General features: G+C 45.7%; 1 protein-coding gene across 1 annotated transcript in view; it reads right to left on the bottom strand.

Annotated features, from left to right (window-relative positions):
• The window catches only part of ift81 (intraflagellar transport 81 homolog), a 39951-nt gene extending 27704 nt beyond the window's left edge, over positions 1 to 12247 (bottom strand). The window contains exons 1-9 of the mRNA XM_042101551.1: positions 11752 to 12247; positions 11326 to 11429; positions 10285 to 10465; positions 9527 to 9616; positions 9206 to 9271; positions 7088 to 7198; positions 6796 to 6880; positions 4522 to 4685; positions 1298 to 1393 (exon numbers count right to left, since the gene is read on the bottom strand). Of these exons, the coding sequence (XP_041957485.1) occupies positions 1298 to 1393; positions 4522 to 4685; positions 6796 to 6880; positions 7088 to 7198; positions 9206 to 9271; positions 9527 to 9616; positions 10285 to 10465; positions 11326 to 11429; positions 11752 to 11895 (1041 nt within the window). The 5' untranslated portion in view covers positions 11896 to 12247. The remainder of the gene's footprint in view (positions 1 to 1297; positions 1394 to 4521; positions 4686 to 6795; positions 6881 to 7087; positions 7199 to 9205; positions 9272 to 9526; positions 9617 to 10284; positions 10466 to 11325; positions 11430 to 11751) is intronic.

Raw genomic sequence — 12247 nt, 5'->3', positions numbered from 1 at the left:
TACACTGTGTTATACATATTGTATATCAATGCATTTATTGTCTGTCAATTACCCAAAATTGTGGCTCTGTCTCTCATTGAACAGTAGCTTATTTAATGCATTCTAATCCATTGTCAATCACTTTTGTAAACTTTTTGAAGTTTACAGTACATGAACCACGTGACCTTAACAAATTTTGAACACCCATTGTGGCAACTCTACCTTTATATGGCTCTGGTCTGAGCGTTGCGTTATGCATCACCGCTGGCTGATGTGATCCCCGCCTAACTATCTAACGCTTGAATAGTTGACCTGAGTTTAACTGAGAGGAATTACAGTAGTTAAGATATTCATGTGTCTTAATGGAGGCCCGTGAGAGACACGCGCATAGCTATGGAGGCCTGTGAGGGACAAAGTACTAGTTCAGATGTTCATGTGTCCTTATGGAGGCCTGCGTTGAGACACATGCATAGGTATGGTAGCCTAAGAGGGACAAATCAGCCGATAACTATCTTACGCCTGAAAAGCACAAGGCACTCGGTAAGATGTTGGTGTGTCTTAATGCAGGGCTGTGTGAGACGCACATGGCTACGGTGGCCTGTAAGGGACAAACCACTAGACATGGGGCCGCTAATGTAGGGCTAAGCTGTAAGGGCTCGATCTGGACAGATGTCCTGTCCCTCCTCCTGAGAAGCTGACACAATACATATGACCTCACCTCCCACATTAGAGAACAAGAAAACACAACGCGACGACAACAATAACAACCACAGCACAGGCTTCATCTAGCAGCCGGTTAATGCAAACATATGCCACACCCAGCAGGAAGGGAGCGTATACACAAACACACACACACACACACACACACACACACATCATTACTTTAACAAATCAGAGTACATGAATGAAGCACAGAGTTCAAAGGGTTAGGCAAGAGACTCTTGTCCCCACCCAGGTGGAGGGGGGTGGAGGAGGCTCAGAAGGGAGGTAGTGGGGGTGGTCTGTTACATAGTGACCCCTTCATGTGCTTGGATAAAAAAACAGGCCTTCAAAGACTCCTATGGACAGACACTGGCCTTATATAAATATGGTTGCGTAAGAGGCTGTGAGGCTTGCCTTGATGTGAACGCTGTACCAGGACCACACACACGCTGAACCACGGCTTTCATGTCATGGGCCAAACACACAGCCTCTACTGGGCACGTGCGAACGTAAAGAGGCGTGGAGTTCAGGCCTCTGCTGGACCGTGATGTGAGTATGTGTGTGTGTGTGTGTGTGTGTGTGTGTGTGTGTGTCTGGAGATGGACATTAGGGTCACCTGCTGTCTGAACAGAGAGAGCTTGTCATCCATGGGGTCATTCCGCATCATTCTCTTCTCAATCAGCTGGTTGATCTGAATGTTGGCCTCACGGATCTGGACAAACGGAGACAGAGAGAGAGAGAGAGAGAGAGAGAGAGAGAGAGAGATGGAGGGATGGAGGGATGGAGAGAGAGAGAGAGGGAGAAAGAGAGGTTTAATACTCTATTATTAGACCACTGTCTAAAACACAATCATATTTGAAATTCCAATTCCAACATGGCTGAATGGAAAAGGGATGATCATCTGTGAACTGCACTCATACAGACACACACACACACACACACACACAGACACAGACACAGACACACACACACACACACACACACACACACACACACACACACACTGTATATCGTATGTCTAAGTTTACAGTATGGCAGGAAGGATTATTGCTCATTTTATCATCTCTGTGATGGGAAATGTAATATGACAGTCCCCCTGTTGCTCTTATCTCTGCTCATGTGTTGCTGTGCATGGGCCTACTGTATTCTAGTTTGATCTCTGCTCATGTGTTGCTGTGCATGGGCCTACTGCATTCTAGTTTGATCTCTGCTCATGTGTTGCTGTGCATGGGCCTACTGCATTCTAGTTTGATCTCTGCTCATGTGTTGCTGTGCATGGGCCTACTGCATTCTAGTTTGATCTCTGCTCATGTGTTGCTGTGCATGGGCCTACTGCATTCTAGTTTGCCATTGCACAATAAACATGTTTTTATTGACATATAAAGTCTTAAAGGTGCGATTTGTAGGATTGTTACCGAACGTTCTGCAGGCCAAAATCAAAACACTGGTGAACGTTCTCAAGACTACCAGACGCTAGCCTCTTCTGGGTTGCCAGATGTAATTAAGACTTAGCTAACGTTAGTTGACCTGCAGCTGCTTTAACGTTTCTCCAACCATGACCCAGCTACACATTACGGAAACAGTGAAAACAAAAAATACCTCTCTAACCAACGTAACATATTTAGCTGAAGTTAGCGATGCAGATGAAGTTTAGCCTAGGCTACCTGTTGTGGAGAAATATGGCCAGCTCTGCGTCAGACTTGATATTCTTCGTTTGACGAAGACATCACCATCTCAGGAAGCTCCTCCGATGTCCACTTAATTTGTTTCTTGTTTTAATTTGGGAAATTTGCCTGCCTCTTATAGGCGTTCATGACTACAACTGACAGCTGTTGACGGTTGGCCTTTGCTAATTTGGCAACCCAAATAGGAGGACGTGCTAGCCCATTATTAATACGCTATTCTAGAATGAATCGTTCAAAACATAAACGAAAATTCCAAGAGATTCCGCCCTGTAACTCATTTTTTTTCATGGGTTTTACGGGTTAGAGTAATGTTGTCAAATAAGCCATTACTTCAATTCATCGTGTTTCCTTACTCTCTGACAACATATGGTGATCATTTTTGGAATGGTTACAGTTTATTTTCCATTATTTCCTACATACTGGACCTTTAATGTGATGCATGGAAACATTTTGACAAACTGTAAAAGCAACTCACTCACACTTCCAAATAGTCGCCCACACACTGCCCTCCCTAACTCCACTTCTTCAGAAAGTAAACTTTTGCCCAATATCAATGGGAAATTGTGCCAAAACTACAATAACGAGGAAAATTGTCCAGCAACATTGCTCAAAAAGTCCCGCGTCCCATGTCTTTAAAGTTGCTTTATTAGCATGACAGCCGGAATATAGTATTGTCATTAATATATACTATAGTCGGAATATAGTATTGTCATTAATATATACTATAGTCGGAATATAGTATTGTCAGTAATATATACTATAGTCGGAATATAGTATTGTCAGTAAAGTCACTATTCAAGTCACATTCAAAACCAGTATTCCCTCCTTTTTCTTTTCACTTCCTTTTCCTCTGGAAGAGAACAAAGGATACTTTGCTAGGCTTTGGGCTTGTGATTATAACAGTTTTAAAACATTTCAATATTTAAAGTATGATACTGATAAGAATGATATATTGAAAGAATGATCCATGGCATATCAATATGCTGTTGCATTACACAACAGAGACTTGTTTAGGACTTGAGAAAAGTGAGGACTTGGACTTTTAGTTGGCCTTGGGAATACTTAAACTTGCTTGGGATTGGGAATACTTGGACTTAGACATCCTTGGGATTGGGAATACTTGGACTTCTTTGGGATTGGGAATACTTGGACTACTTTGGGATTGGGAATACTTGGATTTCCTTGGGATTGCTAAATGAATATAAGTGGATGTAAACACTTCGTTCTCACGTTCTCAAACTTGAGCCCTTAGTGTTCTCCACCAACAATCTCCTGGTGTTCTCTAAAGAGTGCACTCCGTCCACTTCTAAACACTCTTTACTCATTTGTCCTTGTGTTAAGAGAGTTCACTCAGGTTCACTGGCTTTAGCTGATTGTGCTGAATACTTCAACTGCACCAAAAAGCCGTGTCAGCACTGCAGATGCCCAGACATCAGTTCTCGGGCAGCCTTTCTGACTCCTTATAATTAAGAGCATATTATAGAGATCAACGTTATCGGGGTCATTTCTTACAGTTCTGCATATATTAGCTAGGCTAGCTATGACTGATGATAAGCCATCAGTGCTGCCTCGTGTTGCTGGGCAGTGATAGCATACCATTAGCACTAGCTAATAGGTCCCCTCAGGAGAGGATGGTCTATGTGTTTGCTAATGCTGCTATGCTAACCCAGTGTCAGGTGGTCCCTTTGTTACTGGCTATTAGTAAACACTCATATATCAGTATCAAACTCATACTCCAGGAGCTTCAAGAGATCAGGGAAGGAATTTTTGGCTCCACACTGTGTGTGTGTGTGTGTGTGTGTGTGTGTGTGTGTGTGTGTGTCTCTGTGTGTGTGTGTGTGTGTGTGTGTGTGTGTGTGTGTGTGTGTGTGTGTGTGTCTGTGTGTCTGTGTGTGTGCGTGTCTGTGTGTGTGTGTGCGTGTGTGTGTGTTTTGGGACATGGTCAGGGGCTTGAGAGGGCCTAGCTGTGGTCAGTCAGTCTGACGCAACCCTGCACCAACCTTGTCCTCCAGCTCGGCCAGCACTGTGTGTGTGTGCGTGTTTGTGTGTGTGTGTGTGTGTGTGTGCTTGTGTGTGTGTGTGTGGGTGTGTGTGTGTGCTTGTGTGTATGTGTGTGTGTGTGTGTGTGTGTGCGCGTGTGTGTTTTGGGACCAACCTTGTCCTCCAGCTGGGCCAGCTCGGCCTGTCCCATGGCGGGCTCGGACGCCACCTTCTGCAGGTACTGCACGGCCACACGCTTGCTCTGCACCTCCTTGGGCAGCTTGTCTGTCACCATGTAGCTGTTGAACTTGATCTCCTCCTCCAGCCTCTTCATCACACCTGGGACATAGGGTGTGTGTGTGTGTGTGTGTGTGTTAAAAAAAACCCATTATTGAACTGGATCACATGGATCAAAGGCTATGAAGCCTTAGCCAACCATACACTGCACCACAGTAAAGACCAAAGGGATGGAGGGAGTGTGTGTGTGTGTGTGTGTGTGTGTGTGTGTGTGTGTGTGTGTGTGTGTGTGTGTGTGTGTGTGTGAGTGATTGAGAGAGTGAGACCTCAGCAGAGCAACACACTAACTGTTTTCAGACATGTCCTCCGCACTATATGCGAATCTTTGTCAAACGGATGTCCGACCCTTCGGGTGATTCAGACATGCTTAGATGCTTACTGTACAAGCGGACATAATGTGTGAACCAAAACCCATGCACAGAATCTCGGCGTGGGGCGAACTAGCCAGGTCACCCAGCAGAGTGGCATTTTAAATAGCAAAGAGGCATATCATATGGTTCATGTTATTCTTAGCTTAAGGAGAACGAATCATTGGAAACTCACTAATTCGATTACACAATGGGCAAGGTAAGAAGAGGCCAGCACAGTTTGGCCATGCTCCACACTAGCCAATGAGTGCAGGGCAGGCTGATAACCAACCTGAACTTGTAAATGACGAGAACAGCCACCGCCCCCTCCTTGTCCTTGTTGCCTTTTATGATTTCCTTCTAACTTATCTTATACCAAATAGGAAATGCAAACCATGACATGTCCAGCCCTGGAACTGTCGCTCTCTCTGTCGTGCGCGCGCGAAGTAGCCTATAGGTTCCAAATGAGGTTTTATGGTAAAGTAGCGTTCAAGTCAGATCCGCTGCATGAAGGAGAGTGAGAGGACACCCGTATACTGCTTGTATGTATATCCGACGATCGGAATATAAACTATAAATAGATTCTGAGCTCATTTGCATAATGTCTGTCGAAAATACTCGGAGGTGACTAGTGCTAGAACCGCATAAGTTTAGAGTTCCAAATCGGGCTATGTTGTTTAGATATACGCCCCGACATCTTGATATGCGCAGAACTTGTGGACTTACAGGCAGATAAAACAGCATACCCTTGACTCACTCACACACACACACGCGCATGCATGCACACACACACACCACCCCCAAAACACCTGCTCATTTCAATGATAATGCTGGGGAAAGATCATTGCCAGTGGTGAAAGGGGAGTCGGAAATAAACAAATTATTTGCTCTGGTCGCAGAGAGGCTAAATTCTCATGATGTACACCACATAGCTCCGTGTCATCCACAAGAGTTAATGCCCCCAGACCTAAATAAAAGCCGCTAAATTTAGGGCCGCTGCATCAAATATTTGAAGCACGAATACCAAAGCAGCGTTAACCTTAAATAAATGCCTGATGCCGAGCCTTAGTTAGGAGACGGCTGTTTGTAAGAAATCACTAAATAAGTCTGTTCTTTCCATGGGATCCGGGCTCCAAGTTTCCACCGTGAGAGAGCCCTTCCTTTTGGGCAGTGTGAGCTCAGCTACGTGCCCAGCGGCACCAAAGTGAGAGTGTTTGTGTCTGGGGTCATTTTGGGACCTGCAAATGTGTAAATCTCAGGCTGGACAGCAAAATGCCTGGCCCAGGCTGATCCAGTGTGATGGCGAGAGGCGGTCAGCTCACACACACACACACACACACACAGAGCTCTAATGGTGCCCTTCAAAGGCAAGAGGAGATTAGAGGATCACTACACATAAGAGCCTATTAGCAGAGAATCTTCTCATTCTCACTTGCTGTCACCTCTGCACTATCAGAGGCTCGTACAGGCACGAGAGCATGACCCCCCCCCCCCCCCACACACACACACACACACTCACACATAGACAGACACACACAGACAGACAGGCAGGCACACACACTCTCTCTCTCTCTCTCTCTCTCTCTCTCTCTCTCTCTCTCTCTCTCTCATGGATAAAGGGCTTATACTCTTTAGCAGACATATACATATAAACACACATTCCAGTACATCCCCTCACACACAAGTGACACACTCAGACAGACAGACAGACACACACACACGTGAGCATACACATGCACATCTGTTCCCTCACATGGGCCGCACACCCACACACTGTATGCTCGTCCTGCAGGGCAGACACTCACTCTCAGGCTTGGCATCTGCTGCTGCCTGGTTCAGGTCCTTCAGCTGCAACTGGGCCCTCTGCAGCCTCTGCTCAGCCTGAAAGAGCTGACACACACACACACACACACACACACCAACAAATATATCATTAGCCAGCACATGACCTTGCTTACATAACTGTCCATTTCTCATATTTATCTGAAACTAAGCACTTTTTTTTAAAGACAGGCTGTCTTATTTGTCCATGTGTGTGCGTGTGTGTGTGTGTGTGTGTGGGGGGGGGGGGGTCAAAGGTCGTCTCCTGGACGCTACCTGGTTCTTCTGCTCCTGTTTCTGTTGGGCGAGGGCCTCCTCCCGCTCCTTCTCCACCCTGAGCTGCCTGGTCAGCTCCAGCATGCGCTGATGGTTGGACACGCTCTCCACCTAGTGGACAGAGTGGGTATTGCGCTGAGACTTCTGGGGAATTTCTCAGGGGCTTACGAGGCCTCCCTCGGACGCCTTTCACCTCGTCTGCAGCGTCCTGGGCATGTGCCCGGTAAAATTAGCACCCTGCTGAACCCCACCCTCCCCTCCCCCAACCACGATGTCGGAAGCCTCATCCTGTCTGACATGTCTGCTATGTCTGTGAGGAGGAGGTTGTGAACCAGGCTGGGGGTCAGAGTCTTAGGCTGGTATGCACAGCTTTTGTATGGTGTTTTTACGGAGATCTAAAGCTGGGTTGGGGTCAGAGGCGTGTTTGCTTACAGTTCAGGAGTTTGGGTATGTATGGGATGTGTATCATGGTGCAGCTGGGCTTTAGCTGAAGGTGTTTCGCTGGGTGTGTTATGGTTTAGAGTTTTAGCTGAAGGTGTTTGGCCAAATGTAATGGTGGAGCCAAGCTTTAGCTAGTGGTGTCTGATTGGGTGTGTTATGATGTTGAGCTTGCTAGTGGTGTTTGGCCAGGTGTGTTATGGTGTTGAGTTTTAGCTAGTGGTGTTTGGCCAGGTGTGTTATGGTGGAGCTGAGTTTAGCTGATGGGTGGTGTCCGAGTGTGTTATGGTGTTGAGTTTAGCTGGTGGGTGGTGTCCAGGTGTGTTATGGTGTTGAGTTTAGCTGGTGGGTGGTGTCCAGGTGTGTTAACATGGGAATCTCCGGTTCTGCTCTCTCCTGGTTTGAATCCTACCTCACAGGACGCTCGTTTAACGTATCATGGCTTGGTCAGCTATCTGCACCTCACCATCTCACCACAGGGGTCCCCCAGGGCTCAGTGCTGGGCCCCCTTCTCTTTGCTATCTACACCACCTCCTTGGGACAGATTATCCGTTCGCATGGCTTCTCATACCACTGCTATGCAGACGACACACAGCTCTATCTGTCCTTTCCACCTGATGACCCCTTGGTTTCAGCACGGATCTCGGATTGCCTCTCAGACATCGCTACATGGATGAAGGCACACCACCTCCAGCTGAACCTCTCAAAGACTGAACTGCTGGTCCTCCCAGCTAAACCTACCATACACCACGACATCAACATCAAACTTGACTCCCTGTCTGTTTCACCTACCAGGACTGCAAGAAATCTAGGAGTTGTTCTCGACAACCAACTAAACTTCTCAGATCATGTTGCCTCAGTCGCCCGGTCATGCCGTTTCGCACTCTACAACATACAGAAAATCAGGACTTACTTGACTCAAGATGCTACTCAACTTCTGGTTCAGGCAATAGTCATCTCACGACTCGACTACTGCAATGCCCTCCTGACAGGTCTCCCAGCCTGCACAGTGAAACCACTTCAGATGATCCAGAACGCGGCGGTGCGCCTGGTCTACAACCAACCCAAAAGGGCACATGTTACCCCGCTGCTCATCCAGCTACACTGGCTACCTATGGCGGCCCGCATCAAATTCAAGGCTCTAACGCTTGCCTACAAAGTAGTCTCCGGTTCTGCTCCCACCTACTTGAATGCCCTCATACAGACATACGCTACCTCCTGACCGCTGCGCTCCTCTGACGAACGACGTCTAGCTCTACCACCGGTACGCTCAAGCCAATCCAAACTTTTCTCATCTGTTGTTGCTCGTTGGTGGAACACACTGCCAGTTCCTATAAGGGCAGGGACATCCTTCTCCATTTTCAAAAAACTCCTGAAGACCCAGCTCTTTAGAGAACATCTCCTCTCATAGCAACACTTCCAACAAGTCTTACTGATCCTAGCACTCACCAGCCGTCTTAAACTGACAAGTAACTGTTAAAAACAGCACTCACTGATGCACTTATTTTTACTGTACTCTAATGTTTTTAAATTGTCCTAAAATTGTTGAGAATTGCTCTAAAACTTAAACTGTTTACCATGTTGTTAGTCGCTTTGGCTAAAAAAGCGTCAGCCAAATGTAATGTAATGTAATGTAATGTTATGGTGTTGAGTTTAGTCTGGGTGTGAGGTGCTCCTTACGCGCTTCCTCAGCCTCTCCACACGTTTGATCAGCTGTTCCTTCTCCTCCTCCATCGCTGTGATATCCTGAGAAACACAGACAATCAGGGGATCGCCCTCTCAGCTCATCTCATTCCTAAACAATGCACTGAAGGGGCTCAATCAATCAGCAGCATTGGCATATATAATGAATATAAACACACGCATGCTGTTCCCCTAAATCCTTATTGTGATTCTCCATTGTGTAAGGGTGTATGATGCGGATTGTGTTGTGGTGTTGTGATCTTTAAGGGTGCATGATGCGGATAGCGTTGATGGTGGCCGTGGTGGTGTGATCTTTACCCGGCGGATCTCTGCGGTGGAAAAACCAGAACTTTTCAGCTGCTCACAATCCTTGTGGTAAGTCTTAAAGCCCTCCACCAGCTCCTCATACTACAGGAACACACAAAGACACACACACACACACACACACACACACACACAGGACACTGAATCAGATTACTACAGACATGACGCTACGTTATACAACTGACAGGAATTGATCATATTGTAGAACTGACAAGAGATTCTGGTTAACAACAACAGATTAACATTGACATTTAACTTTCATAACAACATTGCTCTAAAGATGCAAGTCTAATGGTAATACAAAAATGGTAATACGGTAGTAGTACAATAATAGTAATTCAGATAATGCAGTGAGCTGAGAGTGGTTCTGAGATTACAGCCTCTATCTACAGCAGTGTAGCCTGGAAACACACAGACTTCCAGCAGGGAAGACAACTAGCAGTGAAATTAAACTTAAATTCTTGCCAAATTGTTTCAAAAGTGCAGCAATCTTGTAAATGAAGCTTCTAAATGCAGTTGTTTACTCAGTTCCAAAGAAATACACGTCCATGTCGGATTAGCGATTGTATTTGCGTGTCCGTGTTTTAGGGACATCGGAAATGGGCTTCAATGGCCTCTTGACCAGATAGACCTGCAGAGCAAATCCCAAATTTACCGAAAGTTTGTATGGGTATTCCCAGGCTGAGAGCAGTGAGGTGTGTTTGGGTAAGGGGTAAGGCTGATAAGGTGGAGTGTGTTGGGTTGCGACCCACCTGGTGGTAGGTGTCTGCAATGACATCGTCCTGCAGGAAGTCAGCGGGCACCTCGAGCTTGACCAGGAAGCGGGCCAGGTAGGCCCTCTTCTTGAGCTCCGGCAGCTTCTGCAGCAGCCAGAAGAGGATGTGGTGGACCACCGGCTTACTGCCCATCACCAGGCCCTGCCGGAAGCTGCTCCTGTAGGGGACACACACGTCAACGGGTCTCTGAGAACATCCATGCCATTCAACTCCCAACTGTCCCCCTGCACTGGCGCCGCCGCCATCATAATGGTTGCTTGTGTGTGTGTGTGTGTGTGTGTGTGTGTGTGAGAAAGTGTTCACTACTCACAGATTGGTACCACACTGGCCACTAAAACATTTATTCACTGAGGGCCTTCATGCTGGTGCATACACCCAAATACCTCATATTTAAAACGGCAGCAGTACAATGCAAGGACAATGGCGTCACTATGAATAATGATTAGGACAATGGCATCACTATTAATAATGATTAGGTGTGAACAGGACAGGGTGTAAAAGCCAGAGACATCAGGCACAAGACGACATGTGCTTCATACATAATACTTGCACTAGGGATGTAGTGGTAAAATAAAAGAAATATGAGGTGGGTAAACTATGATTTCTGTGATCTCGGTGAGGTGGACTGCGCCAATGTGGATAATACAGTAGGATTTTAGAATGTTAAAAGTTGCAATTGGTGAATAAATTGGTGCAATTGGTAGATGGATTCTGATAAGAGGTGGATAAACTCTTTTCTGAAATTTCAGAGGTGGATAAACTGTGTTTACTTGCGTATACCCTCCACTACATCCCTGCTTGCACCAGACTAAAATCCAGGTTATGGGATGGATCATCAGAGATTGTAGTGCAGAGTTATGTGATAGCGAACATACTGACACTGCCAAATAACTTGGTTGCATAACATGTTTAAGACAAGTCAATCTTGATTCTTCAAAATTCCAAAAAAAAGTATATCTTTCACTGCATTCAGGAAGACTACACATGTTGGCTACTGGGTCTTTGCAGAGGACTCACGCTTCAGAGAGGCTCCCCGGTGGTTTGTACTTGAGCATCCCCAGTAAGGTGATCATCCTTTTGGTCGTCTGCTCGGGCAACTCCTCACGGATGTCAATAGCTTGCTGCATCACAATCACACAGCAACCTTGCCTCACTTCAGCTGTTCATTTGCTTTCATGATTTCAGATCTTTAAAAGCTACCTTCACTTCATATTCCAATTTCAGTTAAACTCGGCCACTAACGTTACGTCTAGGAATACTATGTGATGAATGCATGCAACGTTAACTTCGCAGCACGTAAGACTTTATCACACCAAAAAGGTTAATCACTGCATATGGTACTTTAAGTAATTAAGCATATAATTTACTTGTTTAGACAGCTTTCACAAATAAAATTACTGTTAAGTTATGTGACTTGACTGAATTCAACAATCCAAAACCTACCTTGGGGTCGATTTCTGCCAAGACGTCATTGAGAATTTGCAACAGTTGCATCGGCTCCTGGGAGTCAAACGTGATCAAGTTGAAACTTTTCTTGAAGGGCTCTCTGTTGAGCTGTTCAACGATAAATTTCAGTTGTTCGCTCATCTTTGGAATTTAAAAATGACGTTAGAACTAATGTAACTATAAAGAAGGACCAATTTTTGCACTGGAGATGACCGTCTTTGGCTTAACGTTAGCTATGACAGTTAACGGTACAGCTAGCTAGCTAACACAGCAATGTTTTGTCTATTCTCGGCAATTTTAGCTAAGTAACGTAACCGATACGTCTGTTATAGTGCAACTGTATGCTTGATTATCTATCTACAGCTCTGAAATCCCAGATAAAAAAAAAACTAATCTCATCGATATTTCCAGTTAGATTACGCCATTATGTAGCACTGTACTACATCGTTTCAGAAAACAAATTTTCCATAGTAACGACCTAACTTGGACGGTT

The sequence above is a fragment of the Alosa sapidissima genome, chromosome 8, assembly GCF_018492685.1.
Source record: "Alosa sapidissima isolate fAloSap1 chromosome 8, fAloSap1.pri, whole genome shotgun sequence".
In the NCBI taxonomy this organism is placed as follows: domain Eukaryota; kingdom Metazoa; phylum Chordata; class Actinopteri; order Clupeiformes; family Clupeidae; genus Alosa; species Alosa sapidissima.
This window is presented reverse-complemented; position numbering and strand designations above follow the sequence as displayed.